At 62.4% G+C, this 13,297-nt stretch overlaps 4 protein-coding genes and 2 non-coding genes across 8 annotated transcripts; 2 read left to right on the top strand and 4 right to left on the bottom strand.

Annotated features, from left to right (window-relative positions):
- Positions 1 to 1,847: 1,847 nt before the first annotated feature.
- RPL23A (ribosomal protein L23a) lies at positions 1,848 to 3,885 on the bottom strand. Its single transcript, XM_053961474.1, has 5 exons — positions 3,793 to 3,885; positions 3,184 to 3,364; positions 2,768 to 2,944; positions 2,331 to 2,400; positions 1,848 to 1,909 (listed from the first exon to the last, which is right to left on the bottom strand). Exons 1-5 carry the CDS (start codon positions 3,815 to 3,817, stop codon positions 1,895 to 1,897), a joined length of 468 nt encoding a protein of 155 aa, XP_053817449.1. The 5' UTR covers positions 3,818 to 3,885; the 3' UTR covers positions 1,848 to 1,894.
- Positions 2,472 to 2,537, bottom strand: LOC128798349 (small nucleolar RNA SNORD42). Its single transcript, XR_008434404.1, has one exon. It is a non-coding gene; the product is annotated as a small nucleolar RNA SNORD42 (small nucleolar RNA).
- Positions 3,015 to 3,085, bottom strand: LOC128798350 (small nucleolar RNA Z17). Its single transcript, XR_008434405.1, has one exon. It is a non-coding gene; the product is annotated as a small nucleolar RNA Z17 (small nucleolar RNA).
- A 129-nt stretch (positions 3,886 to 4,014) lies between the features above and the next one.
- On the top strand, positions 4,015 to 7,101 carry RAB34 (RAB34, member RAS oncogene family). Its single transcript, XM_053961473.1, has 11 exons — positions 4,015 to 4,084; positions 4,936 to 5,040; positions 5,124 to 5,215; positions 5,591 to 5,656; positions 5,839 to 5,940; positions 6,010 to 6,074; positions 6,160 to 6,211; positions 6,355 to 6,436; positions 6,517 to 6,607; positions 6,694 to 6,804; positions 6,891 to 7,101. Exons 2-11 carry the CDS (start codon positions 4,987 to 4,989, stop codon positions 6,956 to 6,958), a joined length of 783 nt encoding a protein of 260 aa, XP_053817448.1. The 5' UTR covers positions 4,015 to 4,084; positions 4,936 to 4,986; the 3' UTR covers positions 6,959 to 7,101.
- Positions 7,102 to 7,321: 220 nt separating this feature from the next.
- Positions 7,322 to 8,652, bottom strand: LOC128798184 (adenine phosphoribosyltransferase-like). Of its 2 annotated transcripts, none has more exons than XM_053961475.1 (6): positions 8,559 to 8,652; positions 8,281 to 8,430; positions 8,054 to 8,147; positions 7,823 to 7,969; positions 7,647 to 7,742; positions 7,322 to 7,546 (listed from the first exon to the last, which is right to left on the bottom strand). In XM_053961475.1, exons 2-6 carry the CDS (start codon positions 8,401 to 8,403, stop codon positions 7,419 to 7,421), a joined length of 588 nt encoding a protein of 195 aa, XP_053817450.1. In that variant the 5' UTR covers positions 8,404 to 8,430; positions 8,559 to 8,652; the 3' UTR covers positions 7,322 to 7,418. The 2 variants fall into 2 exon arrangements, with proteins under 2 accessions (XP_053817450.1, XP_053817451.1); XM_053961476.1 differs by having other exon boundaries at positions 7,823 to 7,939.
- Positions 8,653 to 9,491: 839 nt separating this feature from the next.
- On the top strand, positions 9,492 to 11,613 carry PROCA1 (protein interacting with cyclin A1). 2 transcript variants are annotated; one of them, XM_053961427.1, is made up of 4 exons: positions 9,492 to 9,861; positions 10,626 to 10,758; positions 10,842 to 10,976; positions 11,054 to 11,613. In XM_053961427.1, the coding sequence occupies exons 1-4, from the start codon at positions 9,690 to 9,692 to the stop codon at positions 11,556 to 11,558; spliced, it is 945 nt and encodes a 314-aa protein (XP_053817402.1). In that variant the 5' UTR covers positions 9,492 to 9,689; the 3' UTR covers positions 11,559 to 11,613. The 2 variants fall into 2 exon arrangements, with proteins under 2 accessions (XP_053817402.1, XP_053817403.1); XM_053961428.1 differs by having other exon boundaries at positions 11,358 to 11,498.
- The last annotated feature ends 1,684 nt before the right edge of the window (positions 11,614 to 13,297 follow it).

The following is a 13,297-nucleotide window of genomic DNA, read 5'->3' as shown; positions in this document are numbered from 1 at the left end:
AGAGCCAGGGAACACCCCACAGGATCTGGATGCTGGTGGGACTCCCTGGTGTGCATTGACACCAGTGCCAGGAACAGCCTGGCAGCTGGAACAGAGATGTGATAGCTGGGACAGTGTGGGCAAGGATCGATACCAGCTCCAAACCTGCTGCCTCGTCCCTCCTTGCTCGAAGCAGAGCTCAGCAGCCCCGGCAGGGCCCAGCCTTGCTCTCAGCAGCACATCCCAACAGCTGTGTGCATCTGCCAGCTGCAGCTTAAGCCTCATGGCTTCTTTGCAGTTTAGATGACTGCACCTGCAATCACAGCTAGGCCCAAACATTAATTTTCCCCTATCGCTGCACACATTCTCCCTTGTCTCTCCACTTGAAGCAGACACAGCTCTGTCCCAGCAGGTCACAGGCTTAGACCAGCCCACACTTCCCCTGTCCTTAAACCAGTGTGGAAGGCCAGGCATGACAAAGCTGCCCGAAGGAGGGAGCACAGCTCCCTGCTGTTCCCCTCCTGGAGCATCCCCCAGCAGTGCAGCTGTGGATCAGGCAGGCTGGCAGCCAGGAGCAAGAGAAGTACCAGGGCAGCACCACTGGGCTGAGCTGAGGTAAGGCTAAGGCTGACTGCAAGTCATGCTGATGTGGAATCCCTCCAGCCTCTGGCTGCAGCACATCCAGGCTCTCCAGACCCAATTCTTGTCCAGCAATGACAGCAGCTTTGCTACAAGAGGGGCAACTTCTCCCACCTCTTTCTTACATGTGACTACATGTAAAAAGGTGCCTGGGGGTCAGGGCACCCTGCTGCTATGCATCCACAGGGAAGAGGCTGGGTTGGTGGTGCCAGGGAAGCAGCACTCGTCCCTCCAGGCAGTTCTTCATCCCTTACAGCAGGCAGGGAACACCTCCTGCCCACCTCCCCCAAGCCCAAGGGGGCTGTCAAGGGGAGGGGTGTCAAGCCAGGGCCACACAACCCAGCACAAAGCTCCACCCTAGTCCTGAAGGCAGCTCCTGCTTTTCATCCACCACCCTCCACAAGAGGCCTGAAGGAACTCGGTGTCCCACCCTTCAAGAGCCCAAATACTCCAATCAATATTTGGTCATGGCTTTCATCATCTTTCTCAGTCAAGTCTAAGTAGGTACTTAAGGTCAAGTAGCCTGAAGACTTTTCCATAATTCCCCCATTCCCTTCTCACCCAGTGCTCCACAGTCTCCTGACTCCAAACACTCTAAAACCTGGTTTCATCTAGACACTTAAAGCCAAACATTGCAGAGGCAGCAACGGCAGCATTTGGAAACAACCCTGAGGACAGTGAACCCTGTGAGAACAGCAACAGGGAAACTCACGCTGCAAGCAGATGGAGTGGAGATTGTGCCAGAAAAACCCACAAAGCCTCCACTGCTGGATTAGCAGGAGGGTTCCAAGTGAACCTGCAGCATAAGCAGGGAGCTGATACGCTGGGGAAATGGTGTGACAGGTCACCTGTGTCACATCAGAGCCACTGACAGGTTTTTGTTTTGGCCACCCGTGGTCTGCTCCACAAGGAAGCGACACAGGACACCCAAAACACTGATCACAAACACATCCTAATTACCCTGTGCAAGAAAGTGCAAGACACAACAGGTCTGGGGAAAAACGAAGAGATACTTGAGATTTAGGTGTCACCTCACGCTGACAGGACCCCAGACACCCTCTGAGTAGGGCAGCAGTGCCCCTGCACAGCCCTCTCGTGATGCAGTCAGCTCTGCCCACCCACTGCCAGGAAGGGAAGGAGGAACCCCTGTAATGAAGTGAAGGCCCAGAAGTTTGCTGGGTGCTCTCTTTCACACGGGCTCTGCTGTCACAAAACACAAGAGCCCTCAGTGGTGTCACAATGTTTATTAGTCTGTACAGTCCTCGGCAGATGCAGTTTAGATGATTCCAATCTGGAAAGAAGCAAAGGGTGTTAAAACAGATGTTATGGTGGCAGAAAGGCAGAGCCTCCACCACAGACATCACTGCCATGGCTGCATCTCCCCAGGATTCCTGTCCTCCAAGGCTTCCTCCTCCCAGACCAGCCCAAGAGCTTTGCACATCCACTTTGTACATTTATTCCACAGTGATCCTTGTGCTGTACATTTCCCTACTCCGCTCTGTACCACCTCTGCCTCCTGCCTACCTCAACCACCTTGAACTGACTGAGAGCGTGGCTCCTCAGCACCCAGATCCTGCCTGGCTACAAGGCCACACAAGTGCCACCACACAAATACCTCATGGAGAAACTCAGGAAGAACGATCAGTGGAGGAGACACGAGACAAGGTGCAAAAAAAAAAAAAAAAAGCTTCCATGTTTTAGAGACATCTCACCTTGTTGGCCACATCCAGTGCATCATAATCTGGAGCCAGTCGGACGTAAGCCTTCTTCTCTCCATCAGGCCTAGAGAGGAACAGGAGGCATCAGGACAGAGGCAACTCCTCCCCCCTGCTCCACATTCCTGCAACTCCCATGTGCATCAGTGGTTCCTTTGGAAGCATCACATTACTCAGTGGAATCAAAGTTTACATCATCTGCACAGGACTCCCTGCGTGTCAGAGGTGCTCCTTGAAGAGGCAAAGAGCCCCCTGAGGAAACCAATCCTCTGGCCTGCCAACATCTCCCACTTCCACCAAGATGTGCTCAGTCAAAAGCTGCACTTATCCATGGAGCTTTATCCCACATCTGCTGAATCTCACACACGTGTTCCCATTTTCTGCTAAAAAGAAGCACCTCACACCCACCAGGGACCCATTCTCCCCCTTCTCACCTGATCAACGTGTTGACCTTGGCCACATCGATATCGTACAGCTTCTTGACAGCCTGTTTGATCTGGTGCTTGTTTGCCTTGACATCCACGATGAACACCAGAGTGTTGTTATCCTCAATCTTCTTCATCGCTGATTCTGTGGTCAGAGGGAACTTGATAATGGCATAATGGTCCAGCCTGCAAGAGAGGCCCTGTGATTAACAGAGGGCTGGCGGCTGCTCCTCTGAATTTCAGGGGCTTTCTTTGGGGTGCATCAGTCACCTAAGGTCATAATCACAAACTCTCAGGCTTTGGTCGCTTAAAATCATCACCTGCATCCCAAGGCACCAGGTCCCCACTCCAGCCCATTCACGGGGCTGCTCCCACCCTCCAAACCCCCCCGCAGGGCAGAGCCTCCACACACATCCCCCACGCACTTGTTTCTCCGTGGGGCGCTCTTCCGGGGGTATTTGGGCTGCCTCCGCAGCCGCAGCGTCTTGGGCCTGCGGAAAGTGGGCGACGTGCGGATCTTCTTCTTCTTGTGGCTGTGGACCCCCTTCAGGACGGCCTTCTTGGCCTTCAGCGCCTTTGCCTTAGCCTCTGTCTTCGGAGGCACAGCTGCGAGGAGAGCTCAGTCAGCACCACAGGGATCTGCAGGGTCGGGGCGCGCTCCCCGGCCGCGCACGGCTTCCCCCGCTCCATGAGCAGGACCTCACCCAGCGGCCCGCGCTCCCTCATCCAACCGAGAGGAGCCCCAAAATGCCCAACTGAGTTAAAAGCCTCCCGCTTCCGTGCGGAAAAAGGCACTTATTCCCTCCCCACGCACGAGTCCCAGCATCGAGATGGGAACATCCCCCACCTCCCTCAGACAACCCGGCAGGCCTGTCCCGCCACCTACACGTGCCCGCGCCTAACACAGCGCTGGAACCCTGCGCTACTCCCCGTTTCGCTCAGCTCGGGCCCTCTCTCGACGTACACCAGCACCCCGCGGGACCCCACACGCCGCCCCGCGCCGCCAACACGGAGCCAGCGCCCCGCGCCCTCACCCTCCTTCTTCGCCTTCGGCGCCATCTTGGCCAGGCGGAAGCCGAAAGGGGTCTCCCACGCCGCGCCGCACGGGCTTATACCCCCAAATCTCGCGGGAGCAAGACGGAATCCCCCATCGCCCCGCCGCCCCAACTCTCGCGACACCTTCGAAGCATGCCGGTAGTGGTAGTACTCACTGACGGGCTCCTGCGCGCACGCGCAGCGGTGTCCCCGTGCGCCGTGGGGCGTCATGGGAGTTGTAGTCTGGCGCGCTGCTGTCCCTTCCCGCCGTCGTGGCGGTGCGGGACCGGGGTGAGCCCCGGGGTGGCGGGGGATTACCGGGGTCCCACCGCGGTGGTAGCAGCGCAATGGCCCAGTCCCGGAGTAACCGGCGTCCTGGCCCCTCCCACGCCCCCGTTCGGGGGCGTGGGAGGGGCCAGGACGCCGGTTACTCCGGGACTGGGCGCGAAGCACCGAGCACCGCTACCGGCGCTGTGAGGTTGGCGGTAACGGGGACACCCCGCTTCATTCCCTCGCCGTGGGGACAGGGACGAGGCGGGGAGAGCTTGATCTTGGACTGGGATGAGGCGAGGGGACGGCGGGGTCTGTGCACGGCGGACACGGGGACGGGCGGGACACGGGTGGGACACGGGGATGGGGTTGGGGGGGATTTGGGGACAGAGAGATTGCGGGGCAGGGACAGTGATACCCTGGGGACAGCTGCGACACGGGGATGGATGGATCATGGGGACAGCGGTACCCGGGTGCGCAGGAATGTGAGGGCGGTGGGACACGGGGACAGCTGTGTCCAGCTGTGTCCCGGGGTGTGGGACACCGCGGGACAGCCACACCTGAGGGCAGGGGGACGCTGATACCCTGGGATGGCACACTCGGGATGCGGGGGTGGCTGGGGCACTGGGACAGCTGTGCCCCAGGGTGTGAGGACAGCCACGGCTCGAGGTGGCAGGGATGTGGGGACAGCCATCCTTGGTGACGTGGGGAATCAGGACACAGCCACAGCCGTGTCCTGGGGAAAGTGGAGACTGTTGGGATAAGGGGACAGCCCCACCTGGGGGCACGGGGACAACCATGCCCCAAAATGCTGTTCACGGGGACAACTGTGACGCGGGGACATCGCCACTCCTTGCTCTCTCTGTCCCCAGACCTCGCGGTGACCCTCATCCCATCCCTGCTCCCGCGGCCACCCACGGACCATGAACGTGCTGGCTCCGGTCCGCAGGGACAGGGTCATCGCCGACCTGCCCCCGGTGAGCAGGGGGACACGCCGGCCCGGGGGTGACCCGGCCGAGCCCCGCGGTCACCCCGCTGTCCCTCTTTGTCCCCCGCACAGTGTTTTCGGAAGGAGGCCGCCCTGCACACCCGCGCCGCCTTCCACCCCACGGTGGCCAGCGCCTGCCAGGAGCAGCGGACGGGCACTGTGGGGTCAGTCCCGCCTGCTTTTGGGGTCCCCGCTGCTGCGGTGGGGGGGGGGTGACGAGGGGCCCGCGGTGCCGCCAGCCGCGGGTGGGGGTCCCCAGCGTGGGCGCCGCGTGGCTGCCGGCGCTGCCCGACGCCGAGCCCTGCGTCACGGCGCTGGAATGCGGCGCGGGGGGGACACGGGGGGGAACACGGGGCCGGGGCGGGCACGGGGGTCCGGGATGAGCTGCGGCAGGGCCGGGATGCGGAGCGCCGCGGACGCGAGGGGCCGTGGGGTGATGCCCGCCCACCCTAAGAGCCCCTCTGCCCCCGGGGTCAGCCGTGAGGGGGGGGGGGGGTGCGCCCCCCACCCTGCTGAGCCGCGCGTCCCCCGCGCTGCAGGTTCAAGATCTCCAAGATCATCGTGGTGGGCGACCTCTCGGTGGGGAAGACCTGCCTGATCAACCGGTAACGGGACCCTCGGAGAGGCTTGGAGGGGGATGGCGAGGGGGGGGAAGTGACCCCTCTCCCCCAAAGGGCAGCAGCACCTTGGGCTGAGCCCAGCTCCAGCCAGACTCTGGACGCTGAGCCCCCAAGGGGTTGGGATGAGGGGGTCAGGGGATGTTGATACCCCCCTCACTCCCCCCCAGGTTTTGCAAGGACACTTTTGATAAGAACTACAAGGCGACCATCGGGGTGGATTTCGAGATGGAGCGGTTTGAGGTGCTGGGCGTGCCCTTCAGCCTGCAGCTGTGAGTAGGTGCCAGCCCCCTCCCCACACACCCCTGCAACCCCTCCTCACCTCCCACACCCCCCCTCAGGTGGGACACGGCCGGCCAGGAGCGTTTCAAGTGCATCGCCTCCACCTACTACCGGGGAGCACAGGGTGAGCTCCCCACGGCAGCCCAGCTGCCCACCCCACTGTCCCTGTCCCTGTCCCTGTCCCCGTCTCACCCTTCCTTCCTCCCCAGCCATCGTGATTGTCTTCGATGTCAACGACGTGGGGTCCCTGGAGCACACACGGTAGGTGACACATGGCCCAGCAGTGGGGCCAGGGATGAGCGTGGGGGCCTTAAGGGCTGGATAGAGAGGGGTTGTGGGGCTGCTGTGGTGTGTGAGCACGAGGGCAGTGCTTGGCCAGCAGCTGGTGACAGTGGCTCCCACAGGCAGTGGCTGGCTGACGCCCTGAAGGAGAACGACCCATCCAACGTGATCCTTTTCCTGGTGGGCTCCAAGAAGGATCTGAGCGTGAGTGTGCCCCCCCTCCCTGTGGGCAAACTGCGCCCTGGCTGTCCCTGTCACCCACCCACGTCCGGCTCGGTTGGCAGACCCCTGCACAGTACAGCCTGATGGAGAAGGACGCGCTCAAGGTGGCCCAGGAGATGCAGGCAGAGTACTGGGCTGTCTCCTCTCTCACTGGTGAGTCCCAGCTGGCTGGGGAGGGATGCAGATCCCAGCGTCAGCCAGGTCAGGGGGCACTCAGGGGGTCTCTTCCTGTGGGGCAGGGGAGAACGTGCGGGATTTCTTCTTCCGAGTGGCGGCGCTGACCTTTGAGAGCAGCGTGCTGGCCGAGCTGGAGCGCGGCAGCAGCGCCCGCAGGATCGGCGACACCGTGCGTGAGTAGCCCTGGCCAGCCCTACGTGGGTGTCCCCCTTGTCCCCGCACCCACCCAGCCACCGTCCCTCCTTCCTCTGTCCCTCAGGGATCAGCAGCAAGGAGAGCGACCTGTACCTGTCAACGCCCCGCAAGAAACCCAAGTGCTGCCAGTGAGGGGACAGCCCCAGCCCGCTCCGTGCTCACACCCCTGGACCAAAGAGGGGCGACCCCGGCCGGCCCCGAGGAGACGTCCCTGCCACCCCCAGCCCCCCCCAGCCCCTCGCCTGCCTGGGCACCCCTGGCTGGGGCGGGCAGGAGCACCCGTGTGGCTCCTGTAGCTATGCAAACCCAGGTACTGCTCGCAGGGGGAGATGTCCTCAGGCTCCCTTTTCTCGTAATAAAATCTTTTTTATGCTTTGTAAGAAAAGTGTGGGGCTGGGGGCAGGGGGCTGGGGCTGGCTGTGGGTCTCCCTGTCCCTGGGTGCAGCCCCCCAGGCTCAAGGCAAGCAGGAGGATGGATGGCTGCCACTGAGGATGAGTTCCTCTTCCACCGAGGAGCATCCCTGTCCTGCAGAGCCAGCAGCCCTGTGTCCCTCGGGGGGCTGCAGGGGACACACGAGGTGACACTCCCACATCAGTCCCAGCCAAAGTGGTGCTGGTCGAAGCGGGGCTGCAGGCGGGGGGGGACACAGTGGGAGCACTTGTAGCGCTCCTGGATCCACTTCCCTCCCTCGCTGTTCTCCATGCAGATGGCAGCGACGCCTGTGGGGACACACAGTGGGGCTCAGCACTGGCCACCACAGCCTATGGGAACGGTGGTCCCACTCCACCCATGGGTGCACCCTGGGGTGCCCTCCCCTACCTGCCACGACCCCCCCCAGCCGCTCCACCAGCTCGATGGCCGCTCTCATGGTGCCCCCAGTTTCAACCCACTGGTCCACGAGAAGGATGCGCAGACCTGGAGGGGGGAGAGGCCGTGGGTGAGTGCCCCGTGCCCACACTGCAGCCCCCCAGAAGGGGAGCACCCCGCTGGCTCACCCGGCGAGATGGCGTCGGTGCGGACCTCCATCACCTTCTGGCGGCCCGAGTAGTCGCTGTAGGGCTGTGCCACCGTCTGCACACACAGGTGCCCGGCTTTGCGGATGGCCAGGAAGCCTTTCCGCAGAGTGGCAGCGGCCGCAGCGCCTGGAGGTGGGCACAGCACTGTCAGGACCCCCAGGGACAGGGGACAGAGGCCCTGCGCTCGCCTGTCACCTGCGTCCTGCTCACCCAGGATGAAGCCCATGGCGTCGATGCCGGCCACCATGTCGATGGCATCTCCCTGGAAGGGCTGCAGCAGGTCGGCCACGCAGTCCTGCAAGCCCTGGGGGGAGAGTGGAGGGGCTGGGTGCCTGCAGCCCACCACGGGCACCCACAGCGGGGTGCCCCAGCAGCCCCGTGGAGATGCAGCCCTCCCTGGCACCCCGCGGGTGCCATCCACCCCGGGCACTGGGTACTTGCGGGTGGCAGTAGAGCCGGGAGGGGTCCAGCCAGGCATAGTTGGGACCTTTGACGTTGGGGGCCATCAGTGCCAGGTACCAGCCCTTCTCCCGGGTGGCAGGGACATGGCACAGGTCCATGCGTGGGGACTGCAGGCGCTGCAAGCACTGAGCATGAAGGGCGGTGAGATTTCCCCACCTCCATTCTCCACAGGGCTCCCCACGGCCTGGTGCCCCCCCCACCCACACCCACACGTGGCACCCCAGGGCCCAGGGTTCCCGTTCTGGCTCCATACCTGGGTGCTGGTGGCAGGGCTGAGCCGAGCAGGACCGTCACGGGAGCGTCACAGACAGCGACAGCTGAGCGGGGGCAGCCCCTGTGGCACTGGGCCAGCGCCCTCGGCCAGCTGGACGCTGGGACAGTGCCAGGCAGGAACCCTTCCCATGGGCCAGTGATGTCCCCCTACCGGCTCTGCTGTCCCAGCCAGGCCGTGCTGCGGTGGGAAGCAACGGGGCTGTGGTGTTTGCACCCCACGGGGGTGTCCCCAGCCTGTGCCAGTGTGGGTGCCGCAGTGGTGTGGCACCCTGTGATGCAAGGGTCAGCGAGCCAGGGCGATGCTCAGGGGGATGTCCTGCAGCTTTGGGCGGTCTTGGGCAGCGCAGGGATTTTTTTGAGGCCGCTCACGTCCCTGTTGGGGTGTCCAGGCACTGTCGTGCCCCGCTGAGAGCTGGCTCCCACAGCATCCCAGTGAGCCAGGGCTGTGTCCTGACTGTCAATGGGCTCCAAGGGCAGGAGCTGGCCAGGAGGGACAGCCCTGGCAGCGCTCTGGGAATGCCGGTGTGGGCTGCCAGCCCGGCTGGGCACCGGGCTCTGCGCTGTCCTGTGACAGGCACATCTGCGGGATGGGATGCAGCGCCACAGGGAGCGTCCCTGGGGATGGGACACGGGGATGCAGGACGCGCTCATGGGGTGGGACGTGCAGATGTGGGGAGCATCCGCGGCAAGGGACACGGGGATGCAGGGAGCATCTGTGGGCTGGGATCCGGGGCTGCACAAAGCATCCAGGGGGTGGGACGCCAGGGATGCAGGGAGCATCGTTCTCCCGTCGGAGGCCGCTCCGGGGCCGGGGGCTGTGCGGGGGCCGGTGCGTCACGGGGCGGGGGTTTGGGGCCGGCTCGTTACCGGTCCCGGCACATCACCCCACCGGCTGCCACAGCAACGGGGCCGGTCCCACCGGGAGGGGTGACCCCTTCCCCGTGGGCTGCCGGCGCGGGACGTGCCGCGGCTGCGGGAGCGGCTGCAGCACCCCGGCTCTGCGGGACCCTCCGCACGGTGCCGGGCCGTGCCAAGCCGTGCCGGGCCGCCCCGCGTGGGCGGGCTGCGCTACTCTATAAGGCGGCCCCACGGCGGCGAGCGGCGCGGTGCCATGTGCGCCCCGGGGCTGCTCTGCCGCCTCCTCCTCCTCTTCCTCCTGCTCCTGCTGCCACTTGCACCCGGAGCGGCCCCGCCGGGACGGGCCCGCGCCCGCCGCGGGCTCACCTACCCCGGGACGCTGTGGTGCGGTGCGGGCAGCAATGCGGACAGCTACGAGCAGCTGGGTAAGGGCGGCAGGGATGCTGCTACATGTATCTTCCCATCCCATCCCACTCCCTTCCATCCCTTCCAATTCCGTTCCTCAAATCCCTTCTCCCCATCCCCATCCCCATCCCCATCCCCATCCCATCCCATCCCATCCCATCCCATCCCATCCCATCCCCATCCCCATCCCATCCCCAACCCAGTGCTGCTCCAGCCCAGCCCAGTGCTGGGTCAGTCCCCACCAATCCTAATCCAGTCCATCCCAGTACTGGTCTACTCCAGCCCCTGTTCCCATGCTAATTCAATCCCTGTCTGTCCCAGTTCAGTCCCCACCCAAGAACCAGTCCAATCCCAGCTCACCTCTGCCTAGTCCCTGTCACAATTCTTTCTGGTGCTGGTCCACTCTTGATCCACCCTCTGTCCCCAGCCTACTCCGTGGTCCATCCTGCTGCCATTCCAGTCCTCATCCCAATACTGGTCCACTCCCAGTTGCTATCCTGACCCCAGCCTAAACCCTCTCGTGGCCCTGCTCCAGGACTCCATTCTAGTCCCAGTCTCATCCCCAGTGTGGCATTGGCACAGCCCAGTCCCCAACCCAGTGCCAGCCTCGTCCCCACCCAAGTGCTGGTCCAGCTGAGCCCCTACCCATCCATCCTTACCCATCCCAGTATGATTCCACGCATGTGTCAATCCAATCTAATCCTGATCCTAGTCCTAGCCTAGCTCAACCCTAGCCCTGCACGTGGGCCCCCCAGCCCTGCCTGTAGCCCCCGTTTCCCTGCAGGGGAGCACCGGGACACGGACCGGTGCTGCCGGGACCACGACCACTGCCAGCACGTCATCCACCCCTTCACCGCCCGCTACGGCTACCGCAACCTGCGCTGGCACACCATCAGCCACTGCGACTGCGACCGCAGGTGAGCGTCCCCAGCGCGCCCCAGGGCGGCCCGGCGTCCCCCCGGGGGTGGCAGCCCCCTGAGCCCGGCTCTGCCCCGGGCAGGTTGAAGGAGTGCCTGCGGCGGGTGAACGACACGGCCTCGCGGGTGGTGGGCCAGGCCTTCTTCAACGTCATCCAGGTGCCCTGCTTCGAGTTCACCTACAGGGAGGAGTGTGTGGAGCCCTATCTCTATGTCTGGTGAGTGGCCCCCTGCCCTGGGGACCGTCCCCTGCACGGGCTTGTCCCACCCTGTGGTGCCTCCTCAATTTTGGCAGGTGCAAGACGTACAACACGGTGGCCGTGGCGGTGCCCCGAGAGCCGGTGCTGTATGAATATGGGGGGGAGCTCATCGACAGGGCAGCCAGGCCCAGGGGAGTCCCCCTGAGCCCCCCGTGGGGCAGCACAGGGGGAGGAGCCCTCCCAGTGGATCATCACATCGGGACAGCGCCCGGGGCAGTCAAGAAAGAGAGGAGGAGAAAGAAAGATAAGAAAAAAAAAGGGAAAGGTCTGAAAAAGAAAGGCTCTTCTGAAAACGGGGCACGGAGCCATCCTGCAGCTGCTGCCCCTGCTGATCCCCAGGCCCTGCTGCCATCCTTGGGGGAAGCATCCAACACCATCCTGAGCGATGCCCCGGCACGGGAGGGAGCGGGCAGGGAGCCAGTGCCAGCCACTCCCTCCCCGGTCCCCACCACTGGCAAGAGGAGGAGGAAGGAGAGGAACAGAAAGAAGAGGCTGAAAAGTAAAACTGAGGCTGAGCCCGCACGAGAGCTGCAGCTCTGAGTCCTCCCTGGGCCCTGCATGGGTCCTGGCTGTGAAATAAATTTACATCTGCTCATGCATCCTTGGCTTTGTCTCTGGGGGAAAGGATGGCACCGGGGGCTGCATCCAGGGGAAATCCTGGGGCTGATCCCATGGGAGGGGAACACCTAGAGCTGGGTGGGTATCCAGGGGTTTGAGCTGTTCCTCACTGCTCCCCTCAGTTCATGTCATTGTCCTGGCACTGGGGACACAGCTCCTGGCCACATACTGGCAGCAGGGCTGAGCTTAGTTTTAGCTCCCCTGCTAGAGGGTTAAATTCCAGCTCCCCAGGCATGTAATTTTCTCTGGGAATTCTCTGAATTGCACCACCCAAGCTCTCTCATCCTCTTAATGCCTTGCCTTTCCCATGCTCCCACAACAACATCAATTCCTTCTCCCTTCCTTTGGGAGGAAAGGGGCTTGGCCCTCCCTGAAGGCTCCTCAAATGCCTGCGAGGCTCCTTACAGTGGGACAACAGATGCTTTTCCAGCCCTGGGACTAAGGCAGAGCTGCCTGGGAAGAGCTGGGGCACAGAGAGCTGCCTGTGTCTCTTCCTGGTGGGTGGGGATCCTGTCTGGGCCCCTGCAGCGAGGAGCAGGGAACAGGGCACAGCCAGAAACTCCTCCAAAGTGCTTTCAAGGGTGGAGCATGGCTCAGCCCAGTGTCCTGGTGAGGTGGTGGAAAGATTTTCCTGCACCAGCACCAAATACCAGGCTTGGAAAAAGCTGGAGCGCCAGGAGCCAAGCAAGACGGCAAACCCCACACTGAGGAGCGTGCAGTGCAATCCCAAATCCCTGAAATAAGCGGATCACACGAGGCCAGGGGGGAATACCGAGGGTGGAGGAAGGCATTGCTTCCTCTCTGGGTGCAAAGCCCCTGTGGCAGCCACAGCATCCCGGCAGGAAGCACGGACAGGGGGCAGGCGGACCGGCTTCCCAAAAGTAGAACTTTTATTGACAGCAAGGGAAAACTAAAAACAAAGACAGCCAGAAAGGAGGCAACAACACACAACTAGCCTCCCCTTTCAGGTCCAACCAGCAAGGAGCTGCTCCCAGTCAAATTCCTATAGTCCAGTTTCACGAAATGAGAAAATAGCGCCAGGTTCATCCACCTGCGACCTCGGAGCTCTGGTCTCCCCAGTGGCCTGGGTGGCTTTGGGAGGAACAGGACCCTGTCAGCCCCTCAGCACTGCAGAGGGGATGGCATTGAAGCCAGGACCTGCATTTCTCTGTGCAAAAAGCTTTGCTTTGTCTCCCGGGTCGCTGCCATTCTTCAGGAGCATTTACATGCAAAGAAGAGCTTTGTTTCCCAAGATCTGCTGTTCCTGCTCATTTCCTAGCAAAGGAGGCTGACCAGGAGCACTGGGAAGGAACAAAGACTCTGCTTCCATAGAAAATCCCTACTAACAAAGCAAGAGAGGGGTGAGTGTGTGCAGCAGAAACTCTCCCTCTCAGAAATGTCTCTCCCATCGCGGGCAATCCCTCAGGAGCAGCACACTGGGCTGCTTCTTTATCCACTTTATCCCTCTCCCAGTGTCTCTCCCTATCCCATAGCCACAGGAAGGTGCCCCCGTGTCGGTGTGATGTCTCCATGTGGTGCATCCTTAACAAAACCTTATTTGTTAACAACAGAAATCAGCTTCTCTGTGAAACTTCCAGCACACAGAGGGCAACACCAAGCAACAAAGGAAGAAGGAGCATCAACTTCCACCAAACAACTCT

The sequence above is a fragment of the Vidua chalybeata genome, chromosome 20 (genome assembly GCF_026979565.1).
Source record: "Vidua chalybeata isolate OUT-0048 chromosome 20, bVidCha1 merged haplotype, whole genome shotgun sequence".
In the NCBI taxonomy this organism is placed as follows: domain Eukaryota; kingdom Metazoa; phylum Chordata; class Aves; order Passeriformes; family Viduidae; genus Vidua; species Vidua chalybeata.
Note: the sequence above shows the minus strand (reverse complement) of the source record. Positions and strands in the feature narration are given on the sequence as shown.

Coding starts and splice junctions, on each gene's coding strand:
- RPL23A (XM_053961474.1), bottom strand. CDS start 3,817: ATGGCGCCGAAGGCGAAGAAGGAGG. Junction 3,365..3,792: donor GCCGAAGGCGAAGAAGGAGG/GTGAGGGCGCGG, acceptor CTCTCCTCGCAG/CTGTGCCTCCGAAGACAGAG. Junction 2,401..2,767: donor AAGGTCAACACGTTGATCAG/GTGAGAAGGGGG, acceptor GTTCCTCTCTAG/GCCTGATGGAGAGAAGAAGG.
- RAB34 (XM_053961473.1), top strand. CDS start 4,987: ATGAACGTGCTGGCTCCGGTCCGCAGGGACAGGGTCATCGCCGACCTG. Junction 6,437..6,516: donor GCTCCAAGAAGGATCTGAGC/GTGAGTGTGCCC, acceptor CTCGGTTGGCAG/ACCCCTGCACAGTACAGCCT. Junction 6,608..6,693: donor GGCTGTCTCCTCTCTCACTG/GTGAGTCCCAGC, acceptor CCTGTGGGGCAG/GGGAGAACGTGCGGGATTTC.
- LOC128798184 (XM_053961475.1), bottom strand. CDS start 8,403: ATGGACCTGTGCCATGTCCCTGCCACCCGGGAGAAGGGCTGGTACCTG. Junction 7,970..8,053: donor CGCCATGGGCTTCATCCTGG/GTGAGCAGGACG, acceptor GCCCACCTCCAG/GCGCTGCGGCCGCTGCCACT. Junction 7,547..7,646: donor GCTGGGGGGGGTCGTGGCAG/GTAGGGGAGGGC, acceptor GTGTCCCCACAG/GCGTCGCTGCCATCTGCATG.
- PROCA1 (XM_053961427.1), top strand. CDS start 9,690: ATGTGCGCCCCGGGGCTGCTCTGCCGCCTCCTCCTCCTCTTCCTCCTG. Junction 9,862..10,625: donor GGACAGCTACGAGCAGCTGG/GTAAGGGCGGCA, acceptor GTTTCCCTGCAG/GGGAGCACCGGGACACGGAC. Junction 10,977..11,053: donor GAGCCCTATCTCTATGTCTG/GTGAGTGGCCCC, acceptor CAATTTTGGCAG/GTGCAAGACGTACAACACGG.